Source organism: Triturus cristatus, chromosome 7 (assembly GCF_964204655.1).
Source record: "Triturus cristatus chromosome 7, aTriCri1.1, whole genome shotgun sequence".
Lineage (NCBI taxonomy): Eukaryota > Metazoa > Chordata > Amphibia > Caudata > Salamandridae > Triturus > Triturus cristatus.
The window spans coordinates 949,129,686-949,155,744 of record NC_140590.1 but is presented as its reverse complement, the minus strand read 5'-3'; the positions used below and the strand labels follow the sequence as shown (position 1 = coordinate 949,155,744).

Below are 26,059 nucleotides of genomic sequence, written 5' to 3'. Positions count from 1 at the left end.
TTTGCTACCTTTAGGTTCTAAAAATCAAGTTGTGTGCAACAAGAAGGGCTGGAGTGAACAGTACAAAGTGATCCATTGTGTCAATCTACGTTCACAGGTAAAGTACATATTCGGGAACTCTGTCTAATTAGTTGACTGTTTATGAATGATAAGTGGATGTAAGTAGGTTCTTAAACAGCAGTGAAGGCTAAACCACCAGCATTCATTTCACTACAACATTGAACATATATTTTCATCAGCTAAATCAAAAATCTGTGATTTTGAAGTCTGATGAATAATATTCTTGAAAAAATACAATTGCACACATGTCTTACCAGTCTTGTGTTTGGCCGGGTGTTGCTTGATTGTCGGGGCACTGCTATTTGAAAAACAAAATACGAGCCGCTGTAATGTATTTGACTCAACTGAAAGGATGCACAAATTCATTTACGCATACTGTCAAGCTTTGAATTTTTAGGTTTGGCTAATAGAATTATGCTATTAACATTTATTCATGATAAACATTTTTGGGAAATATAAGAATAAAGGACTTTGTGTGCTATAGCGTGCAGAAGGATAGGCATGCACGTTCGAAGAATCTTGTGATGTGTGTAGTTTCTTCACCATGATAGCGTGGCACTAGCTGCTTTCATTGTTGTACTATTTAAACAGAAAGCCTATACGTACAGAACACATGTTTTTGGGTTCATGAATTTCCTGCAAACACTCCGCGTGCTTATTATTGTGTTTACTGGCTGATGGGAGTCAACCATTTGAGAGTGGTTCAGCAAGGTTCACTTTTCACAAGTTCTATTACAAGTTTATTGGATTGGTTCCTTCGGGACTGGAGGGAAAAATGTAAACAAACTAAAGCTGGATGGGGGACTGGAAAAATAAAACCATTTGTGTACCAAGATTCTATCTATTCATCTATGCTGATTCAAAATTAAATGTGTATGTTTTATGCAGGAAATTTCTCGATAAGAATGAAATTCAAAACCTAGGATTGCTATCTTCCATGCAAGTGTTGACACAACATAAAATTGAGATTTCCTAAATGGCCCTGCAGACACATTTGACACATTTGGTCAAAGGTGCAATGCACCTTTGTAGACTTGCTATACAAAATCCTTCTATTGAACTTTGCTATTGGGCAGTGCTTACATTTCTATGCAGATACAAATGGTCAGATGCAATAAAAAAAAAACGTGAAAAGGTTAAGACATGGTGCATTACTTTGTAATTCATGGCTTAATTCAAATATGTTATCCAGTCAAAAACATAAAGGCCCTCATTAGTTAAGGAATACATTCTGATCCCGGTGCAGACACGGGTATGCACAGAATTCAGAATTACGAGTTGTGTGATAATTATCACTCCCTTTTCAGATTTCCTCTCATGATCCTGGCGGGTCACGCTTGCTGAAATGTCTCTAGGAAAAAGGCTCAGATACTCGCAAAACATGCGGTATTCAGTGTAAAAAAAACATGTTACGGCCTATTTTCAATTTCAGAATAGGGGTTATTTGCCACAAGTGATAAATACCTCACCCTGGGTTAATAGTATTTACCAAGTGAGGTAAATACCCCATCCTGTTCCTGTAACTATTTAATGAGGGCCTAGTATTGTTACAGGAAATGCTGGAACCGACAACGGTTTCTACGGTACCAGGACCTCATTTTTAGGAGGCTCTCGAAAAAGCAGTTGACACATTTGCATAGTGCAACAGCTGACGTTATGTGCTTCGTCTGCACATCTCTCCAGCTGTTTCTTGCAAAGCTTGCAATTTCACTTAGCACCCCCGAGTCGCTCATTATCAGGGTCTTCTGTCCAAACATTCAGTATTATGAAAAAAGAAAACTTTTGTTTATCTACTACTCAAATTATACACAGCGGAAGATATCACCTCTACCTTCCCACCCTAATACCACCCACCCCTGCCTTCAGTGCCGCTGCCGTCGCCCATTCAAGACACTGAAGCTTTGCCGACCACCTTTGATGCGCCCACTTGGCCAAGTTTTTTGTTTTCGAAGAATAAACTTCCGAAGTGGGAGTTTCTTCTTTTTTTAAAAAAAATCAACGGTGCCAGTGTGCAGGGAGTCGTCTCCCTGCATGTAGGAGCCACTGGGTGACATCCCTGCTTTGGACCGCCAGTGCGGGTATGGCGATGCCTGGCCGGAAGTCCAGTGATAATCGCCCTGCCTTAAATTGGAGGAGTGGGATGGACTCTTACTATGGCCTTACGGCTCTCTGACAAATAGATCGAGAAGTCAGAGGTGTCCAATGGCAGAGCCAGAAGAAGCTCCACTGGTGGGAGCTGCACTCCCCTGACTCCAAACCGAGCCGGAGGATCACACATGTGGCAGGGTGGGAGCACCTCCGATTTATGTCAGTCCTCCCGCTCTGCCAAAATCGAAATTCCCTCATTTATCTATACTTGACCACATCTCTTCTCCTTCCTACCGTCCTTGCACAAGCTTCCAGGCACCTTTCTCCCCACAATGCCTAGTTTAAGTAAAAGTACATGTTGTTTTTGAATCGAGAGAACTTTTCCCTACCTACATCCACCCGGTATGACTCAATTTGTACCATTCTTGCCATGAAAAGGACGGCCCTCCCACCTTATTCAAGAACAAGGGAGACTGACATGCTTGCATCAGCCAGCGTTAAAAAATGAAAACAACAAAAAAGTATATTAATACCACGAAATGAAATAGCCGTTCGAATGTTTTATTTAAAAATGCAGACTTTACATTTCTGAGTAGTCACAGCCTGAACTTATCTAGATAAGTCCACAAGTCAGCAATTCCAGGGGCTAAGGGTGAATTACTTACTAGTTAAGGATCGCTTAATGGTTCATATGTCTTATTTGTTAATACTTCCTCACACGCACATATTCGATGACGTTCCCATGGGAATGAAGATTTCCCTAAACTGCAGTATGTTGTCACACTTGATCCCCTGCACCCCAGTTATGGATCTTCCTCCTGAACGAGTGGTCTGTACCGTGTGTGTATGGGCTTGGCATAAAATGCGAACACCCAGGACACTTCATCATGACAGAGTGCTGCATCTGGCTACCTCGTTGAACTATTAATGAATTACGGGCCCGAAATAGTTGGCAAGGGGGCCACGTGCATTGAGCTGGAATGTGCAGAGAATGTTCTTTCAACAGAGCTCAAATAGAAGTCGGGTCACTTGCATAATAGAGGGGCTTAGCTTTGCCCACTTATAAATAGCACAAATCACAAAAGGTTCAGCATGCCTCTGCGCCTACATCACAGGCCTGTGCAGTAGAGAGATCATCCGTAAACCCGCACAGATTTACAAAAGAACCGCAACTTCATTCTCTGTTTTACCAAAAGTAAAGTAGTAAAAGGTAGGCAAAATCAAAGTATACTCTGGCGTATATTATTTAGCACAAAATATCGATTTTCTCACTCTATAGGAATATTTTTTTTGTAGAATTCTGCTTTCAAACTGGTTTCTAAGTTGCAGGGCCCCTTCCAAATAAACCCTTCTGCTAACCACTAAATAATATTGCTACCTGTAGCCATCAGACAGATTTCAATGTATGCATTAGCTCAGGGATATTGGACTTTTTCGATGGTCGCGTCAAATAGCTCTTTAGTTCCTGGTACAATCTGTACTGTCGCACATTAGGAGCACTGCCAGTCTAGACTGGAGAAAGACGTCAGCTGTTTCTCCACTGACCTTTCTGCGTTCAAGGAATCGCGTCTGAAAACGACTGGAAAAGTCTTTGGTGAACATGGCTGCAAAATCACGCCTCCGATTATCTCGCATAAAGCGGAGGACAAGCATGCCTGTCATCAATAAAAGGAAGGCTCCGATTTATAAATAACAAACCAGTAGCGCAGCGGGTTGCACCTCGGTTACCTCAGCGTGTTGGTGAAGGCTCGCGGCCCTCCAATCCTGGATTAGAGCGGTGCGTTATATTCTGGATAGCCAGCCAAATAATGGAATGCATGCCAATAAGGTGCAGCTGCCACGCTTACGATGGGTGGAAAAAGATAAAATCACACCACCTGCTTCCAGAAACGTCCCCGGTTGTTGCCAGTGGAGCTAGTGACATATGCGTGCCTGGGACTGACAGAAAAAAAAAGCAACAGTTCTGCACCGAAACAGCACGTTTTGACACGCCATCAACTTTTGCAGGAAGCCTGTATAATGTCGACATGAGTATAAGGGGCGGTTGAGACCCTAGAGTTGTCTTTACTGAAAACGTGTCTGCAGTTGTTTACCAGGGCACACCCACTGTGCCACAACAGAAATACCATCAAGTGTGCTTGCTTGGCACTGAACACATTGAGAAAGCATGTCGTGTTCTTGGCCAGATGGTGAAGGTCCTGGAATGAGGAAGGTGTTCGAGATAATGCGGCAGCCTTCTTGGCTATATTTGCCAGTCGTTTACCTCCCGCCGTTGAGTCCGTTTCTAGGCAGTGAAAGCACCAACCGTAGAGACATGGCCTATTAAAGAAATGTCTTTATTCCTCAGGGTCTATTCTGTCAGGGTGGCTTGCCTTGCCAGTAAGGGATTTACGGTCAAGGTAGTGACACATACAGTTCTATCACAGAGTATAACGACTTAGCAGACCTACCTACCTTCAGATAAAAATCATGCTGCATCAAAGCACTGCCACCAAACTCTCCGTTTATTTAATGAGAAACACTTTGCAGGTTATCAAGGTGTTCAAAAAATGATGTTCACGTTTTGCTCATGAGCGTGCAACCATCACCTCCAAGTCGACCTCACATCCCAGACATGAAAACATCATTAAGGAATGGAGAACTTCACATCTCCCACCCATCCAATCCAGGTGCCAAGGGAACTGGCACTCTCCTTTTATCCTGTCAAAGTCACTGCAGGGCTTTGAGGCCACCTTCTCGTCCTTGGTGTTCATCTCTGGTGGGCTTGGCAGTAAAGCACGTCCATGGGAGTTGTTTAAAGTGGATCTCTGTCGCAGGCACTTTTTCTATTATTTTTTCATGGCCTAATTCATTCCCTGATGTCTTGGCCAATGAGGTCAACAGACCTAGATTTGAGTGGTTATTTATGGAATGGGGTGCTCCCCGGCTTGCCATTGGGAGACCAAAACAGGTCATGTAAAAACTCTTATTTTACGCAACTTTCGTGACACATAATATGCTACAAGGGCAGAGGAATGCAGATCAATGGTGTCAGCTTTGTACTTCTGTTTATTGTGTCTCCTCCACTCCCACCTCTTATTACACCTACCCACCTCGTAAAAAGCAAAGTAAGCCACAAGAAAAGAAAAGGGGGAGAGACATTTGAACAACACTATCAAACATCTACTTGCAAATTTCCTTTATTGCTTCAGATGCATTTGTAGGAGCACTGTTAAAATCAAAAGCAGTATTTTTCTAATTTGCTTTCCCGCGGGACTCCTTCAGAACCAACTGTCAATATATCTAGAAATTTTGAACATTAATTTCTCAAAAACTACTAAACAGATTTACACCAAATCACAAAAAGATTCTTTCTGGATAAAGATCGAGCTTTCTGGCAAATTTGGTTCAGTCTTTTCATCCAATATAAATGTAGCATAACAAATACATTTATAATACCTATAGAAGAAGACACTGCTTAGAAAATACAATTATTGTGAGTGATGCACATGGTAACTGAACTGTTTTATTTCACACCACCTTCCAAGAGCAAGTATTGACCTCACTGCTCCATGAATGTCAAAGCCTAAGAAAGAAGCTTCTTGGCAATTTAGTAAACCTGCAGTTGTGTATGTGTTCAGTGATTCCAGGGAATGTGGAAACACCTGTCACAATGATGGCCTAAATGCCCTTGAATCCCTGAAATGCTTTTCATTTTTCATAATCGAGTTACCTAAACGTAACTGCTATGTTGGTGCATTAAAAAAAAAAAAAAAAAGTAAAAACATTCACGGATGTGGCAATCGTACTAGTGATTTATTTAAAATAATATGCCTTTCCATTGTGCTATGCATTATATTTTATTATTTTTTGTGAAAGAAACAAGAATAGGCACCACCTAAGCAAGCACTGAAATCACAGGCAGCTACAATGTTACTTAAACACTTTTTAACTTTCAAAGGGAGACAAAAAATAAATCACCATCAAACAAGCGACCCAAAGTGCAGGCAAAAGAAATATCTGGCATTTAAAGTTAATTTTAAAAAATCATAAAAGAAAAAGCACACTTTAAACCAGCAATTACATTGAAGAGAAATTTACTATTTTTAGGTGGATATGAACAATGTGCAAATTCTTTGTGTAGTCACTTAAACTCTGTCGGAACGTATCTTAACAGAAACTATCACGACTACCCCACTATAAATGGGAAACCCATACCCATTTTACTTTATGCAGATGACGCAGCAATTATGTCACAGACCCGTATGGGCCTTCAAAGAGCAGTAAATGATTTCACTGAGTTCATGTCACAGCGAGGCTTAAAAATCAATGCGTCAAAAACTTTTAACATGTCCTGTGGCCTAGGAATAGGGAAAAGACAATGCTCCATTTTTATAAATGGTAATAAGCTTGAAAGTGTCGATAGGTTCCCCTACCTGGGCATTACTTTTGAGAAGAAGGGCTGCTGGCGGGCTGCTGCCCAAGCTAGAGGAACCGCATTTTCCAAAGCTATAGGAGCCCTGATTAATTCAAAAAAACTGGGGGGAAGCTCGATCAACCCTCTATCACAGATTTATCGTGCTAAGTGTGTTTCAACTGGAACATACGGATCTGGGATTTGGAGAATTGATCCGGCAGTTCATATACAGCGCTCTGAGAATTAATTTTTGCGCTACCTCCTGGCCACCCCACGTGGTACTTCTGTTTTTGCAATGCACAAGGAACTTGGTTTGACATATATTACTGACACTATAAAATCAGCCCCCATCATTTTATGGCATAAAATATGCACCACCCCTGAAACACACTAACAGGGAAATTATCATGGACTGTCTCAGCTTAAGTGAGGCTGACAGCCTCAAATGGTTGAATTACATCAGAAATTTGTCAGTAGACATAGGGCACCCAGAATTTTTTAATGATCCCTCTACCCTAAATAATATCCCTAGAGTAACTTTAAAACGATTAGTCGCTACCCATTTGGCTAATCGTCGTTGGCTCACTAAAAATTCTAAGCATACCGTGTTGGAGTACCAACTCTCCACCACTGTTGAAGGGATGCAACAATATCCATCTTTAATTCCTTCTCCATTTTCCCGTATGCTTGTGACCCGCTTTCGTACGGATACCTTTTTTAGACTGTTGACCTTCCCTGACCAGAATAGCTGGTCAAGAAACTTGGAGAAATGCCCTTGTGATGGTTTGTCAGTGCAATCTAACATCCATTGCATTTTATTTTGTAGGTTCTACCAATGGCAAAGGGTTATTTATTTGAAACCATTGCTTAAATCTTGGGGATTACGCTCCTGCAGGGCAGCTTATCTTAAAATGAAAGCATTAGATAGCCCATTAACTATTGCAGTGGTCTCCCTTTATCTGAAAAAGATTGTAATAACAAGAGCCTCTATGCAGAGATAGACGATGAACGCTCTATTCTATGTCATGTATCTTTTCCCCCCACTGAATGAATTTCGTAAGGATTGTTTCAACACAAAAATTATGTTTTACATATTATTATCACTTTAAAATTTTTATGTCATTTATGATGTTTTAATATGACTTTACTGTACTTTTATGATAATGTTTTTACATTTCGAATAAAGAATATTGACTTGACTTGACTTAAAGTGAAGGGAGCCAATGGGCAATGCAGGCTGACCCACTGCTGCATGTTTTATGTTGTTTCTGGTGGGTGGAAGAAAAATGTAAACAACTATTTAAAAAAAACAGCCAATCAAGCCCTCTGACCTTCTGACATATCATTTTGAAAAATCATTAGTCTGATGAGACAGCTAAAGATGCCTCGAAGGCCTGAGCTATAAAGATAATGTGATGAGGAGTTGCTGTTTAGAAAAATGTTATTGCAAGATTGCTGGACAACAGGGAGTTTTTCCCCCAATCCAAATTATTTGGCCACATTCCAAATCCAGAACACAAATGCAGGTATTGAAGGTTCTATATTCAATGTATATATATATTGTGGCATTCTATGCCTGTGCTGCCTCTTAGGTCATACTGTCATGACAACTGTGGTTGCAGCCCGTAAGGCCAATGGATCCCTTCGCTTATGTGTGGACTTGAGACAATTAAACAGGTGTGTCGTTGTGGATCATTATCCCCTGCCATACATTTCTGAACTGTTGGTCTTACTTGGGGGAGCCAAAGTCTTCAGCACGATTGACTTAGCATCTGCCTATCATCAAGTAGAATTGGATGATGCTTCAAGAGATTATACAGCCGTTATCACCCCGTTTGGCACGTTTAGATTTGTGAGGATGCCTTTTGGCCTTGTGTCTGCTTCGGAAAAGACACTTAAGGGGTGTGAAGGAGTTTGCGTCTATCAGGACGACATTCTTGTGTTCGGCAAGGATGAAAAAGAACATGAACAACGTCTCAATGTTGTCCTGAGTAGACTTGATGATGCCAATCTCACCATTAACCTCTTCAGTGCCCATGACAAGATAGTCTCGTCATGGAGCACGGTTGCGCTGTGCCCATGACAAGACTATCTCGTCATGAACCCCACCCACTAGTGCAACGCCCTGCACAGGAGGGGGAAAGGGCGTGGCACTGAAGGGGTTAAGGCAGAAAAATGTAAATTTTAGGGAGGAACTCATGAAATTCTTTGGGATGGTAGAATATTATAATAAATTTGTTGAAAATTTTGCAGAAATCTCTGCCAACATGAGGACACTCTTAAGGAAAGGGGTTGAATTCAAATGGGATGAGGCTTGTGAGCAGGAATTTGTTGCTCTCAAGAAGAAACTTAGTGGCGCTCCCAAGCTTAAAAGCTTTGACCCCTCAAAGATTTCCATAATTACCACTGATGCGAGTGTTAAAGGTTTAGGGGCTGTTCTCCAACAAAAAAGTGAAGGAGGTTTAAGAACTGTCATGTTTGTGTCTCGAGGGCTAAAAGATGCTGAATCACGTTACTCTGTAAATCGAAAGGGAGGCATTGGCGGTGTTTTGGGCAATTAAGAAGCTAAAAAAAATTCTTTGGGGCACTAAGTTTTTGATAAAAACTGATCATAAACCCCTCTGCGAAATTTTCACTAAGAAGGGAATTGACTTAGTTTCCAGCAGAATAACCAAATGGGTGATTGCTCTACAGGAGTATGATTTTAATATTAGATATATTCCTGGCATTGAAAATGGTATTGCAGACACCTTGTCGAGACTAGTAGAGAAGAGTGATGAGTCCATATCTGATGAAGACTTTGAGGAAAATTATGTGCATGTTTGTTTTGTTAGTGAAGAAATTATTGATGAAGTTCAGTGGCGCTTTGAATTATCCTTGGATACTGTTCTTAATGAAATTGTGTCTCTCATTCGCGAAGGGTGGTACTCTAAGAAACAAGCATCAGAAGAAGCTTCCAAGTTTTGGGTGTTGAGAAATGAGTTGAGTGTTTGTGATGGATTCCTACTTCGTGGGACAAGGCTAGTTCCTCCTTTCAAACTTGGTAAAATTTTAATTGATCTGGCTCACAATTCCCATTCCGGAATGTCAAAAACCAAAGAGAGGCTTCGCGCCTCCTATTGGTGGCCGGGGATGGATTTGCAGATTGAGAGAGTAGTTAGAGACTGTATAGTGTGTGCAATGTCTGAGAAGTCCAAAGTGGTAAGAGTGCAACCCTTGGTAATGAGAGAATTACCTCGTGGACCGTGGAAGGATGTGGCTTTAGACATACTTGGGCCCATTCATTCTGATGGTAGACAGGTCTTTATTTTAGTTCTCATGGATTTGTTCTCTAGATGGCCTGAGATACAGTTTACTACTGGAGTAGAAACGATAAATGTGATAAAGTTTTTGGAGGATCTCATTGCTAAAGAAGGTTATCCTGAGCCCATACTCACTGATAATGGTGTCCAGCTTGTCTCACGTGAAATGGATCTTTTCTTGAAAAATCGGGGGATCAAACATAAGAGATGTTCTTTATACCACCCAGAAACCAATGGAATGGTTGAAAGGTTTAATAGAGTGTTAAAGGAAACCATTTCATGGGCTAAAAGCTCTGGTCTCAATTGGAAAGAGGAAGTTCTGAAAAAAGTTGAGACTTATAGGATGACTCCACATAGTACAACTGGTAAAACTCCTTTTATGCTTTCAGGGGAAGGTCTCCTTGTACTATGGTGGAACCATCTTGGGTGAGGAAGCTGGAAGAATCTATTAGCTCTTCTTCTAGTAAAACTGTCCTTCCTGACTGGCGCCAGGGGGAGCAATCTAAGAATGTTACTAGGAAATCTTACTTTGACTCCAAGAAATCTGCCAAGGTTACTACGGTAAAGGTGGGTGACATGGTTGTCATCAGACAACCAGGTTACAAGGTAAAGTTTTCTAGGCCCATTCGTGTCATTAAAGTGTTCAATAATGCTGTCAGGACACAAGACCATCGTGTTTGGAATTTGCACTACATACTGGGTCTACTAGTTGTGATGATTCTTCTGCTGGAGAAAAGGCTGTTCCTACTCCAAGTGTGTCTTCACGTTTTTCCTCTAGAATTGTAAAGAGGCAAAGTTACTTAAAGGACTATGTTTCATGAAATCCACATTGTTGAAGTATAAGTTTTGCGTTATAATTTTCTGTAATTTTATTGTGTTCATTCTTAGTTTGCATTTGTTTCTTTTATTATTCTTTTACTTTATTTGAGTTTACGGGGGGAAGATGTGTGGCATTCTATGCCTGTGCTGCCTCTTAGGTCATACTGTCATGACAACCTGGGATCCTGCATTTGTGGTTGGTATCCCAGGTGAGAGAATGTTTGCAATGGAATACAGAAAAGGAGCTGTTGCTCTACTGGCTGGGACCTGGATGGGTTTCTTCTATCTAGAAATAAACCTGGAACTATTCTCCAATACCTGCATTTTTGCGTGATCCTTTCTACCTACTCCAAGGATCTTACACATATTCAGTGAGAAAATACAAAGGTTAATGAGATTAAAAAGTTAGGTGAAAAATTCAGTTAAAACATACCATTATCATTGAAAAAACACATTGAAATTCACCAGTTATAATAAGTAATTGCCCCTACTATGGACAGTGTTGTCATCAATGATATAATTTCAGATGCTGCAGTGTTGTTATCTATGATGTTATGGAACATGTCATGTGTAATATAATATGTGAGGTAATTAGCAGTGAATGGCAAGGCAAGAGGTATAGTCACTTTACGGTACGATTAAGAACTACTTGGTGAATTCCAGTAGTTTTTTTTGTGTAAAATGGTATGTGATACTTTCACCTAGCTACAACGTCCCTTCAACCTTTGTTTTTTTCTGTCAATGTCTAAAAGTTCTTTTTGTAATGTAAGCTAAGATATCATTAGAATTTCTAACTATAAAAACAGTTTAACCACTGGATTTTCAAGGGAATTTTTGAGATTTTGTTTTTTTACGCAAAGTAAGCTGTTCATCGCCATTCCATGGAGTAGGGTTGGACTAGACCCTGTGCCCAACTTCCTGCTGACGCACACAGCTATCTTATGTAACAATATTAAGGGTGTCATTTCAAGTAAGGCAGACATACTGGCTTTGTCAAAGGTTTAAAATTCCAAAAATATATAAAGCAACAGGCCTATCGGCTTTATGAAGTGGGCAGCACATAAAAATATATAAAGCAGACAGACTGCTTTTGTCAAAAAAATCAATAATAACTATAAACAAATGTATATTTCATAAAGTCACATATTGCAATGTTTAATAATAGTGATTTATAACAAAATATTTTCAATAAATCAGAATGTCAAAAAAAACAAACATTTCTTTGAGTCTTTTTAAAAAGAATTCAGGCAACAAAGTAAAGCCATAGAACCAACCACAAGGGGTCCCTGCACTCCAGCTGAAGAGCATACAGCTCCAGCTCTGAGTGCTGTAAAAAGATATGGTAAGCTCTTTTGGGGACATGGATTCAATATCCAGGATATTTACTGTGTTTTTTAATGTAAAATGAGGTTGCTGCGCCCTTCTTCAGCACTCCACAACATTAAAAACATGATTGTTGGTGCTACTGTCTGTTCTTGGGGCACCACCAGGAAGGAAAAATAAATTATTTATTATTCCATTTAATAATGTTTTCGTTTTTTTGAGGGTGTCCCAGTGCCACCTAACGTTCATATAAGTTTGGGCCACAGGGGGAGCTCCAAGACCCCATGGCCCCCGTTGGCTCCCCAGGCACCAACCACAATCGGTGCAGGCAGGAGCCGGCTATTATTTAAGAATCACCCAGGGGCACCCACAACTGGCCAAGTTATTGGGGGAGCCCTCAGCCACTGTGGCCCCTGTCAGCTCCCCAGCCAACACCCATTGTGGGTGCCTACAGGAGCCGGCTATTTTGTGACTGAAAAACACATTGTGTTAACCCCTGAGGCCTTTTTGTTCAAAAGGGCAGGAATCTGCTATTTTTTAAAAATGTTATCTGCAGTTTGGGCCTCCAGGGTTGTTTCTCTAGGACCACCCAATCAAGTCTAAGGGGCCGGGGTATCCCTACCCTGCCCCCTATCGGTTTCTAGGACAGTAGAATGAGTCCCTGAGTCCTAAAATGGTTGATGGGGTGGCAGCCAATCAGGTCTTATCTTTAGATCTGACCGCACCACGGATCCTCTGTGGCATGAAATATACATAGATTTTGAAGCTTAAATTCTCTAAAACTACTGAAGAGTTTTACAATAAATCAAAAAAAAAAAGCACACTTTCAGCAAAATTATGTGTACTTTTGTTTGGCCCTTTGGGATGTAACTGGATCTATTTTTACTTTTAAAAATTGCATGGGGAAAACGTGTTCTGGGACCTCCCACCCTTTTTCTCTGTCCCGCTTGACGGATCACCTCAAACTTTCCAGGAAGGAGCCATTTTTCTGTGAAAGTTTCATGAAGAGTCCTCAAATGGCACCAAAGTTATAGGCAAATCAAAAAATGTATTTCCTATGGAAACATGGCCCTAACTAGAACTACTCAGTGACAACCGAGTAAGATATATGCATCCCAAACCCTGAAAGTGGAGTGTTCCCTGTGGCAACTTCTTGGGAGCGCAACAAAACTGTTCTGAAGCAAGAGACTTTAATACTTTCAAACATTCCATAGCTTGCATCTCAAACAGAGAGGTTATCCAAAAGTAGTGCAGGAGGATGCATTAAGGGGAATACAAGACAAAAATAGGGATAACCTCCTTACAACAAAATGGAAAGGTAGACCCAGTGAAAAGGAGATTGTGTGAGATACATTATTGATTTTATTGTGTCCACGGATAATGTGGAAAAGTTATTACAAGATAATTGGCAAATATTGAGATCAAATGAAGACTTGAAGGACATTTTACCTAAAAGACTACAAATATCTTGTAGAAAAGTAGCTTCCTTGGGCAATTTGCTCATACAGATTTACATGTCATACATCAAACTGAATACTGGTGAATGGCTGAGCAGGAGGCAAAATAGTTTTTGGAAATGCTCCAGATACAAAACATGTGAACATGGTGTCAATAAATCATTTTATGAACTTGGAAATGGACGGAAGAAGAAGTCAACATAATGTTTCATATGCAAGACAGCCTATGTAGTTTACACGTTTGAGTGCGGTTGTGGCAAAAGGTATACTGGAAGTACAACGATAAATTGAAATTAAAGATATTACCACATTTCGTGTAATGAAGAATAACGATTTTCCCTATGTAGTAACAAAACAGGTCTCAAAGACACATAATGGCAACTATGAGTACTTAAGTTATTATGGCATCCAGCATGTAGCCAAAACACTAAGAGGGGGTGATCAGGAGTTAATGTTGCGAAGAACTGAGTTGAGGTTGATCATATTAATGGGTACAGAGAACTCCACAGGCTTAAATGTGGATGCTGAACTCCATGTTCACTTATAACGACCTACACAATTCCTGATCTGGTTTTATTCTGTATTTCTTGCATCTGCACTTTAAATCAGGTATGTTTCTTCCATCTATGCAATACGAAATGCTAGCACACACACTTCATGTAACTATTAGGTGAAAGGTGACCTTAATTTAAAATCAGGAATGTTATCCTTTATTTGTGCAATATGGGATGTTAGCAGACTTTCTTTATACTAAGTAATTAGGAGTGCTGTGATTATGGCATTTTTAATTGGACACTTTATCCTGTAATGTTTGCATATGCACCTTAATTCATGCACTTTTTTCTTCCATCTGTGCAATAGAAAATGCTAACACTTACACTTTATTCCAACTGTTGGGTGATCAGTTTCAAAAACCTTACTAATTTAATAACCCAAGGCCCCAAGTGAAGTCAACCAACGTATGGGATCAGGATGTGTGAGCATTGTCCCTCCGGGAGGGCAATCGCCAGGCAACCCATATAAGCTCGACCAATGATCTATGAGTATGAGCACACAGGGAAGAACGCAGCCAGGACGGCTTTAGTAAAAGGAAGAGAACAATAATAAAAAAAGTAACAGTAACTGTACAGGTTGTGACATGCCATGTGACATTTAGGCGTCACGCGCGGTTCAAATAGAAGGGGCGGCGGCGAGGGAGGATTCGTCCATCAATCCCAATGCGCCCAATCCACCACCAGGCCAGGGCATAATCATCTTTCAATCCCTTGGGAAGAGTTGCAGGGCCCTTAGCTTTGGGGGGCTAAAGCAAGTGAATTCCATGCGCATTAGATAAGATAGCAAAGGCTGCCAAATGCGCTGGAATTTCTTTTCAGTGTTCGCTATGTTATGTGAGAGCCTCTCCATAGCCAGTGTATGCCACACTCGGACGAACCACTGAGCTATGGATGGGGCTGTGGTCTGTTTCCATGTGCACGCTGTGAGTTGTCGCGCTGCCAGTAATAAATAGCTTATGAGGGCCCAGTCCGCCCCAGTCATTGCTGCCAGATTAGCGGGTCGTATGCCCAGTACCACCACATGTTGCAGCGACAGGATCGGGTATCCCACCACGCCCTTAATGTGGCCAAGGACTTCCTTCCAAAAAGTAGTTATCCCTTGACAGGACCTTCATATATGGTAGAGAGTGGCTTCCATCAACCCACATCTCCAATAGAGGTTGGATACTGAGCGGTATATGGTGGCCAGCCGAGAGGGCGTATAATACCATTGGAGCATCAATTTGTAAGCAGCTTCACGGGAAGTAAGGCTGCGGTACGTTTTGGGGATATCTAGCCATAGTTTTTCCATCTGCTTGGGAGAGAGTGCCCCCGGGGTCGTGGCCTGCCATGCGGTCTGATAGCGACGTGGGCGCAGCAGAGTTGAGTGTTGTAGCATTTGATAAGTCTTGGAAATAAGGCCTTTGGACCCCTCAAAGGGCCCGCACCAATTTTTCGAACGGGGTGATGGGCAGTGTCGCAGCAGCATGAACCTCAGGGACAGAGAGCCAGTGTCGCAGTTGCATGTATTGATAGTGTGCCGAGTGCAGTAGCGCAAAGTCAGATCTGCATTCATCAAAGGACTTAAGGACTCCCCCCGCGAATAAGGCGCCAATCGTACAACACTCCCCATCATTCCAATCACGAAGCACCTGCTTTGGCAAGCCCGGGCGGAAGTCCGGGTTGTGCGTGATACGAGTATGTGGGGACGGGACCTTGGTCAGTCCCTTTTTGACCGCTATATTGTTCCATATGTCTAGGACTGTTTTGGTCGGCGCCACGACATATGCACTCTGGGGTCGGGCGTACTTAGGCAGCCAGGCAAGGTCCCACAGTGGCCAGCACGCCACCGCCCGGTCCATGTGGAACCAATGCTTCTCACTCTCCCGTGCAATCCACTCAGAGATGTTACCTCAGATGCGCTGCCCAATAATATTCCTGCAAGTTCGGGCATGCCAGACCTCCCCTATCCCGCGGGCGCATGAGAAGTGAATGCGCTACCGCCCGGACGCCTCCCATTCCATACAAAGGCACGTAGGTCACCCTGAAGACGCTGAATATCCGCCTGCGGGGTCGGGAGCATCTGAAACAGGTAGAGAACCCGCGGCAGGACATTCATCTTAATGATGTTGATGCGCCCCAGCCATGAAATATAGAGGGGCTTCCATCTCTGTAGGTCAGCCAGTACTGATCGGCATAGTATCGCCCAGTTTACATGCAACCAGGAAGTGAGTGGGGGGGTAAGCTGGAGCCCCAAGTACATAATGGAGGTCCACTGGAAGGGAGTCAATTCCTGCAGTATGCTGGCCTCAGGGGCTGGGATATTAATGTTGAGGGCGAATGGTTTAGAGAGATTGATCTTGAAGCCCAAAACAGCTTCAAAAGACTGAAGTGTCCCCACCACACACAGAAGCGATAGTTGGGGCTAAGTCAGTGTGAGCATGAGGTCATCCGCAAAGAGGTTGATCTTATGGATTTGGCCTCCAAAGGTCACGCCCTTAATCCCCATCTAGCTCCCTCACCCATATGGCAGGGGCTCTACCGCCAGTGCAAAGAGGAGGGGCGAGAAGGGGCACCCGTGCCTCGATGCAGTGATATTGGTCCCGTGACCTGTCCATTAAGTTGAATGCAAGCTGTGGGGGCCACATATGACGCCATGATCTTCGAGATGAACTCCAGTCCCCAGCCTATTTTGCTCAACACAGAGTGGAGATAGGATCAGTCTACACGGTCGAATGCCTTCTCTGTGGCAAGCGAAAGTAGGCATGTAGGGATATTCAGTCGTCGGAATTTTTCAACAAGGTGCGCTACACAACGTACGTCATCTGCACCCTGCCGGTGGCGGATAAACCCCACCTGGTCTGGGTCGATGAGGCTCGGCAGATGGGGTTCAAGGCGCGACGCCAAGATTTTGGTGAAGATCTTGGCATCAGTGTTGAGCACAGCTATGGGGCAGTAAGAAGAGCACTGCGCCGGGTCCCTGCCCGCCTTAAGTATAAGGGAGATCTCTGCCATAGCCATAGTGGGGGTGAGGCCTGTGTCATCCGTGCAGGAATTACAGACTTTCAGGTGGTGATCCTGTAGTTGCGGGCAACCAATGTGGCACTGGGGCCTTACCGAGGGGTAGATTCTTGACAGCGGTACCTAGTTCCTCCAAGGTAATGGGACTATCTAGGAGGGATGCGTGATGTTTGGATAAGGGGGTCCCATGTAAAAGCAGCTAAGTTGGTGTGTAGTCTCGTGGGAGAACGGTCTTCTAGAGAGTACAGTTGCTGATAATAGGCACGGAATGCCTCCGCTTTGTCCTTTTCAGCCGTAGCCCATGTGGCATCACCCGTGTGGATCTTGGCAATGTGGGCCATTGCCTGACGCTGGCGCAATTTACCAGCCAGTAGCCTGCCCACTTTGTCACCCCCTTCATAGTACTTCTGCCACAGGGACAGCAAGGCCCGTTCTGCCTTGCCCACGCAATGCACGCACAGCTGGCCCCGCAGCAGTGCAAGTTGCCGTTTAGTGCGGCGGGTGGGGGCCTCTTTGTCTGCACGCTCTAATAGTTTAATCTCTGCAGTGAGTTTAGATTCTACGAGCTTCGCCTCACGCCCTCTAGCAATGGCAATGGATGTTATGATACCCCGGATTGTTGCTTTGAACCCTTCCTACAAGGTGTGCAGAGAGACCTCAGGGGAAGCGTTAAGTTGAAAATATTCCATAATACCCTTCCGGATCTCCTCCACATCTACCGGGTCTTGCAACAGATGGGGGGGAAGCGCCAGCGGGGCAGGCCGGCCAAGCGCGCGGATCGGTCCTCCTATGTGAGCTCCAAGTGCGCTTGGTCAGAGATAGAGATGTCAGAAAGCTCCGCAGTGTGTAAGCATGTGAGGAGGGAAGGTGTGACAAAGGCATAATCAATGCGCGAGTAGGAAGTTTCACATGTGAGTAATGGGAGTAGTCCCTAATGTCGGGATGTTTATACCGCCAGGCGTCCACCAGGTCCCAGCTCTCGATGTCCCTCTTAAGATGTGCCGACATTGTCCCCACATTTTGATATGTTGCATTACTCCGATCCAGTGATCTATGACTTTAATTAGAGAGCATGTATTTATTTGTGCAATATGAGATGTTATGTTCGATACCTTGTTGTAATAGTCACCTCAACACCATAAGTAAATTAGAACAGATTAGGGGAACTGTTAGCCTAACAAAATACGTTTCAAGATATGTGCTAGCAAAATAAGTGCAAAGATGCATATTATGGGCTTCAAAGACATATCAATGCGTTAAAGTTATTGGGGTACTATACTCTTTATTCTGTGGAACTTATGCACTTGCTCCTTGGATGGTGGATGATAATTCAGTGACTCTAAATAATAGTTGATGAAAGTTGTTCCTGTATAATTTAGAAACTTACAAAAATGTACACGTCACACAGGCTTGATCACTATGCAACAGTTGTTTAATGAAAGTTGCTACCAGCTCTATACACAATGATCTTCTTTGCCGCATTATAAATTGCCTGTTTTATCTTTTGTTTTGTTTTGTTGTTATGAATAATGAATATATGTGGTTTTGATTGATGAACTGTATTGAACTTTACACTGAAAGAAAAAATAATGAGAACGAAAATGTCTGATGTGATGAGAACCTTTTTTTATTTAAAGTGGGCAGTCTAGTGTTTCTTTCTTTTATTAGTCATGTGTTGGGTGAAGGGTATGTCACTATAGCTTTAAGAGACACTGTGGTAAAGTGGACCCTATGGTCCTGTTGAAGACGTTTGAGGAAATGCATCAGCCACTTTTGAATGAATTAAATAATTCTCATACTTAGAGAAGTCACTGAGACACCCTTTGTTCCTTGGTTTCTGCCACGGAATACAGGCACGATAAGCATTTGGAGCGAGAGAACGATGAATATGTATATGTGTGTGTGTGTGTACATATATACTATGGAAAATAGGTCCTAACTATATCTACCTACTGGCGACCGCCAGTAGGTAATATATATAAATAGATATACATTGATAAATATATATATCATTCCAACTCACGGAAAGCAAGAAGTCTCACTCCACAGTGAAAGTAAATACTTTGAATTCATTTTTCGGCAGTCCTGACGCGTTTCAGTCGTCTTCGACCTTTCTCAAAGGTTCCGCCTTGGCATCTCGCAATTACCACCATGTTCGTTTCCTTCCTCTATTTCAAGCTTTTGGCCCCTCTAGTGAATTCTGTCAATGCATCCTGGGACTTGTGGTAAGTAATTAAACCCTCCAGTGGGTGGTGCCACAAATTTGCATGTTTTTGTCAGGAATTAAAGTTTATTTTCCTTCACTGTCGCTCCATAGCATCCCCACAATGTATATATATATTATGTTGAGATTATGATTCTAAAAAGGAACATGTGTTCATGTCTAAATGAAAGGCTTCAAGTATATTTCTTTATCTCCCTATATACCAAAAAACTTACAAGGAGGGGTGCTGCTTTCGTTTGTTTTGCTGTCTCATTCCAGTCCTGTCCCCCACCCCCTAAAAAGATACAGGAGCTACAATAGGGAATTTCATTAGGATTTCCCAAATGTCCATTTCCCATCTCTGGAAATATATGGCGATATATGTATCTGGGAGCCTTGCTCTTAGTAGGTGATCCAAAAATAAGCAAAAACAGCTCTCTTTGTTAGGTGTTTAAAATGTAAAATGTGTCTGGTTATAATTAGGCCTGGGCTAAAATTCCGTTCCGCTCGTGGAAATTGCGATAATTTGACATTTTCGCGTTCCGCGGAGAGCGCCAAAATGTCAAAATTTCCGCAATTTGCATTTTACCGGAAATATTTTGCTTGCTCGCGCTGTAAAAAAATACATTTTCGCGTGCGCGCGATCGCCTTACCTGAATCCCCGCGTTCGCCGACAAGTGTTCCCGATCCGGTTGCGTTCTCCACTAGATGTTGGATTGTTGGTAGCCATTTGCGCTGTCTCGCGACAGTTTGCGCCCGCAGCAACGTCATTCGTCGCGCGATCACGTCTTTCTTCTCGCGATCATGCACCGTGAGACAAGTGAGCAACCGCATGGGTAGGTTGGCGAGCCGCGACCACGCAGAAAATACCGCGAACGGGTGGGAAAAAAACTTCCGCATCTTCGCGATATTTCTGCGTGTTTGCGGAGATGATTAACATTTTCGCGATAATTTGCTTAAGTGAATTTCGCAAATTCCGCCGACCCGTAGTTATAATCTGTTTTTACAGCCATCAGAGTCAATGCCACTAAACCTCTCAGTTTCAGCCGTGGCTGCTGCAGGTAAGAGCAGTGGGGCCGGCTTGGGTTGGGGGTCGGGTATTTTGAGAGACGAACACTCGGAAAAATGTATTTTCCCTGACAGTTATGTCTTGGAAGGGAGCGGGGTTTACGTTGACAGATAATTTGGCTCAACGCACGCCGTGAGGGGAACGGCAGGTCACTTGCATTACACCGGAGCGCTGTGAGGGGAACGGCTGTACTACATTACCCAGCAGTCCCGGGGCCGGCGCACAGTATTGACGCCATCAACGCGCCTGGAGGCGCCTTAAGAACTCGGAGCGCCGAGTGCTCCTGGGGGGGTCAACGCATGCCGTGAGGGGAACGGCAGGTCACTTTCATTACACCGGAGCGCCGTGAGGGGAACGGCTGTACTACATTGCCCAGCAGTCCCGGGGCCGGCGCACAGTATTGACGCCATCAACGCGTCTGGAGGCGCCTTAAGAACTCGGAGCGCCGAGTGCTCCTGGGGGCTCAACGCACGCCATGAGGGGAACGGCAGGTCACATGCATTACACCGGAGCGCCGTGAGGGGAACGGCTGTACTACATTGCCCAGCAGTCCCGGGGCCGGCGCACAGTATTGACGCCATCAACGCGCCTGGAGGCGCCTTAAGAACTCGGAACGCCTCCCGCGTCGTGGGACGCGCACGGGCGGCGCCGGGCTGAGCCTGGGCAGAGGGCGGGCCGTCTGTGGCCGTCCGGGGCCAGAGGAGGCCAGGCCGAGCCACCCCCCTTGGTTGCTTCCGACTAGAGGACAGGAAGCGGGGTGCCTTGCCAGGTGATATAATTGTTGTATGTGTTACGATTTTACTACTTGGAAGTGGAATTGTCAGTCTCCCTGCAATTGGTTTTACAATGGCGAAACAGCTGGCTACACTGGATAACTACCTCGTTAAAGTGGTAAATCAAATAAACAATGAGCGGAGGAAATCCTTGGGGCGCGGGAGTTCACCTTTACCTGCGCCGTTTCCTTCTCCCCCTGTGGTTGATGGTGCATTGGTTCCTGGTGCTGCCAGTGTTCCTGGGGCTGTGTTTGTGGGTGCACCGGTCCCTACTATGGAGTTGCCGGAGGTAATTATTGAGACCCCAGAACAGTCTGTTGATCTTTCACCGGTTGTTTCGATTAATACCGCAGAGCGGTCTATTAAGGCGAAGAGAGAAGTCAGGGCATGCAGGAAAGTGCAGCTCAAGTACGGGGGGCCTAATGTCAAGAAAAAAACTGTTCCTACATCTAAGAACTCTGTCCGTAATATGGGGACTGTAACGGAGGCCTGTGCCACCAACTTGAACTCTGAGCAACTGGATATTCTGGTCAGTATTATTGAGGCCAGGTTTATAACACTTGTAAAACCTCTGGTGGACAAATTAGACATAATGACACCCGAGGTCTCTAGGTTGGGTAATCTTTTGTCTGCTCATTCTGGTAATACTGTATGTCCTAGGCCAAATGAAAGAGTTGTACCAGCTAGTGATGTTGGGTTAGGGTACCAAGAAGGCACTGTGGGCAAGGCAGTTACATCTACCCCCCTGGCAGATCAGCATAAAAAGGTAGCGGCAGCCCCGTTGTCGGTGATTCAGAGGAAAAAGGTAACAGCAGTCCATGTGTCAGCTGACAATAGTAGGAAGGCCACAACGACACAAGCCAGTAAAAAGGAGGTGCCAGTTTTTAAGGGTAGTTATATAAATCTCCCCCCTGACTGTGCACCCTATGTGGTGGTTCTCACTAATGTTCCACCTTTAGTCCCCAGTCTGTCTACGCCATATCATGAAAATGATGATTCTCTAAAAAACAAAACTATTTCTTGGTTACACAGACAATGTGGGTTTCCTCTGAATTACTCTGATCAAATACTAAGTACCAGAAGAGTAAATTGGATTGGCAACTCAGAGAAAACCTATAGGGGAGATTGTGTTATTGTGAATTTTAGATATCCACAACATGTTGCTACTGTTTTACTTAGAGCTGCCTCCCTAATCCCTGATGAAGACAAGGTGCATATACACCCACTGGGTTACTTTTATAATCATTTGAATAAAGTATCTCAGGCTATCAATAGAGGTAGACCCCTTTTCCCCATTCCTTCTCCAACCTTTGAGGTTCCAACATATAATAGATTTCAAGCTTTTAGCTCTTTGGACCTGAATGATTGACAGCCAAAGGTTGGGGGGTTTAATGCGAACGCACATGGGGCCATGTTTAATTTGACACCACAACGGGGTAACATTGATACAATGCCTGCTACTAACGGAGCTATGAATGATCTAACCAGCAACTGGCCGAAGCTTGTGCCTGACGTTGAGAGGGATGCAGCCAATTCGACAGAACTCTGGGCCGGGTATTCCGACGCAGGTCCAGTCGATAACCAGACCTGTATCTCTGATAGCTGTATTAAGAAGGGGATAACCATGGTGAGTTGGAATATAGCAGGATGGGCTTCAAAGGAAAACAATCAGGGTTGGATGGACCTGGTTGGGATGTATGATATCCTCTGTTTACAGGAAACGTGGTGTACCAGTAAACCTAGTGTTGATGGCTTTGCCTGTTACAGCTTGGAAGCCATAGAATCGAGACATGGTAGAGCAAAGGGTGGTTTGCTTTTTCTGTTGTCCGTGGATTTATCACTTACAGTTGTTAAACATATAACTGTAGGAACACACTCACAAATTCTGTGGGTTAGAGAAAAGGACAGCCACGAGGTGGTATTAATAAATTTTTATACTAACATTTTTAATAACACCCGACATCTAGTTGTTGAGGAACTAGAAAGGGCACTCATGAAGCTTGTTATTGAAACAAAATGTTCTTTTAACTTCATCTGGTTAGGTGATTTTAATCTTACCATTTGTCCTTTGTCACTCTCTAGGGCTTGTGGAGTGCTAGACAATAGTGATAATTATATTTCACATTTTCCCCATAATGCATATGGTGACGCAATTAACAATCTCATGGCAACTTATGATTTAGAGTTACTGCAACCTGGTAAGGACGCAGATGGCCAACCTATTCCCACTTATACAGGAAGGAACTTTAATTCCCTCATTGATCATGTTATGGTGTCATCATTTATTGTGTCCAATTTTCAAACATCAGTAATACAGGATCCTACACTTAGTGATCATAATCGTATCGTAATGGTAACTGAGATATGGAAGTGTAGTAGACAACAGGTGACCAAAAGCCGGTGTAACATTGAGTCGCATAGGCGAAATGGAACAAGGTTAAGATGGAAGGGGGAAAAATCGGCAGTTGTCATGGGCATGATCGTATCCAAATCCATGGTTGAAATTGAAGGCATTCTGAATATGGATAGTACATCTACTGTTATCATGAATAACTTTATTATAATTAATAAAACTATTGAGGGTGTCTTCACCACTAGTAGGATTACCAAGTCCCATCAGGGAAAGGGTTGGTTCGATCATGCATGTACCTCTATCTTAACCCAATTGAAACAGGCCCTAGGAGTTAAGCCTAGGGATAAAACCTTGGTTGCCTACTTAAGATCTGAATATAAATTGGCATTGTGTAGGAGGAAGAAGGATTTACAACAAGAAGCGTGGGATAACCTATCGCAGGCAGCTGAAACTTCAGATAACTGCCTGTTCTGGTCCATGGTTAATTCTCCTTTTCTCAGGGACGATAAAGTACCACACCTTGTAGCTAACATTGGTAGTGAGGCCTGGATTTCTCATTTTACGGCCATATTTAAGGAACTGGCCCTATTGATGTCAAACCAAGAATTTGGCCCATAGTCCCTCTAGACATTACTCTGTCAGAAGTTGAGAACAGTATTAAGTCTAGTAAGGGGGGGAAGGCGCAGGGTCCAGATGGAGTACCCATCGATGTGTATAAGACAGTACCACTGATGTGGGGACCCATACTCACCCTGGCACTGAATGCTGCTGTAACAACCCTGATTCCACCTACGTGGGGAGATTCGATCATTGTCCCTATTTATAAGAAAGGGGACAAGGGGGCAGCTAGTATTTATCGTCCGATCAGTCTGCTTGACTCCTCAGTAAAAATTATGAGTAGAGTATTGTTATTTAGGCTGCAAGAGTGGGCGGAAGCAAATGAGATCCTGGCAAGCTCGCAATATGGGTTTAGAAAGGGACGTGGAACACTAGATCAATGCCTGAACTTAGACTTAATTATCGGAAAGTATACCAGGGCCAAGCCAGGCACATTATTTCTTTGCTTTGCCGATCTAAGCAGTGCATTTGATCTAGTGGACCATTCCATGTTATGGCCAGTCCTGTTGGAACTTGGCGCACCAGAGGCTATCATTTTCTTCTTAGCAAGATTATATGATAGAATGCAAACATGTGTGCGTTTCGGGGCAGGAGGGGAGTGTACCCCAAATTTTGATGTAAAATGTGGGATAAGACAGGGCTGTGTCTTAGCCCCTTTTCTGTTTACTCTATTTATTAATGCGGTCGACTCGGTCCTGAAAACAGTTAAAGCAGATGCTCCCCAGATTGGTGGATCAGGCGTCCCAGTTCTGCTTTATGCGGACGACGCTGTGCTCCTGTCCCGGACCCTGATAGGTCTGCAGCGACTAATGGACCAGTTCTCAGATTTTATCAGTAAACGGAGGTTATTCATCAATAAGAGTAAAACTCACACTATGGTCTGTGGTACCAGAGGTAAAAAAAATCAGGCCTTTTTTATCGATGGGGTGAAAGTTCAGGATGTGGATAAATTCTGTTATCTGGGTGTTATCTTTTCTCATGACGGTAGTTGGTCCCCTGATTTAATGAATGTTAGGTCCAAAATGAAGAAAAGTGCCTATGGTATTTTGAAATTTGCCACTAAGATCGGCGATAGAAGAATCAGTGACATGATCCAAATATATAATGCCAGAAGTGTTTCCATCGCATTATGTGGGGCTGGGCTGTGGGGCCATACTAATGTTGACTGCTTGCAAAGGGAAGAAAACTGTTTTGTCAAAAAACTGCTTTGTGCCCCCACCTCAGCCTCCACTGATTTAATCCATAGAGAAGTTGGGGTTGCCCACTTAAGTGACCTGATTTTGTTAAGGCCACTAATGGTATGGCGTGCAGTTTGGACTAAGGAGGAGAGAGTTTTTAATCAGTCTGTCATTGAGGACTGCCTTAAACTGGACTATTCTTTGAATATACCTTGGCTCAAGTATATTGTGGATAGCTTTGATACTATATTTGGACTCGATATAGCGGCAGATCCTGGTTCTGCTGGTAATCTTTCAAAGTTAGATATGAAAAATACTTTCATGACGTATCGAGCCCAAAAACGTGCAGTTTTAAGTGGACGCCTCACCTCAGTTATTCTGTACAACAAATATATGTATAATGATGGCTTCCAACTGTATTTAAGCCTGGTAACTAAACCAGCTCATAGGTTTGTTCTGACTAGACTTAGACTTGGGATGGCCCACGGGTTGGTGGCTTTTCCACAACTAAAGAAACAGCCAGTTGGACCGTGCCCATGTGACGGTCAATCAAAACAGAGCACCCTGCACTTTATGCTAATTTGCACTCTTTTCTTGAACATGAGAATTGTTTATCTAAAACCATTTTTTAAAAAATATGCTACTTTCAATGTGGAGGATGCTATGAAATTGAATTATGAATTGAATTCTCCGGACAAATGTTTTTTTATTGCCACGTTTTTATGTAAGTCTATTCAGCTTAGGAAAAGCATGATTTTTTTATCTTTTATGCGTTTCTCTTTGTACTGCATTTTGCTTGTGTGCTTTTATGGTCATTGTTTCTTTGAATGTACCGAATAAAGCTTCATGAAATGAAATGAAATGAC

The 26,059-nt window shown here is 43.2% G+C and overlaps 1 protein-coding gene across 6 annotated transcripts in view; it reads right to left on the bottom strand.

Moving 5' to 3' along the window:
• The window catches only part of MYOT (myotilin), a 476,183-nt gene that overhangs the window by 147,823 nt on the left and 302,301 nt on the right, over positions 1–26,059 (bottom strand). For 5 of the 6 annotated variants that reach the window (XM_085617966.1, XM_085617967.1, XM_085617968.1 and 2 more), the window contains one exon: positions 315–358. In XM_085617966.1, coding sequence (XP_085474092.1) covers positions 315–358 — 44 coding nt within the window. The remainder of the gene's footprint in view (positions 1–314; positions 359–26,059) is intronic. The other variant, XM_085617971.1, reaches the window with a different exon arrangement.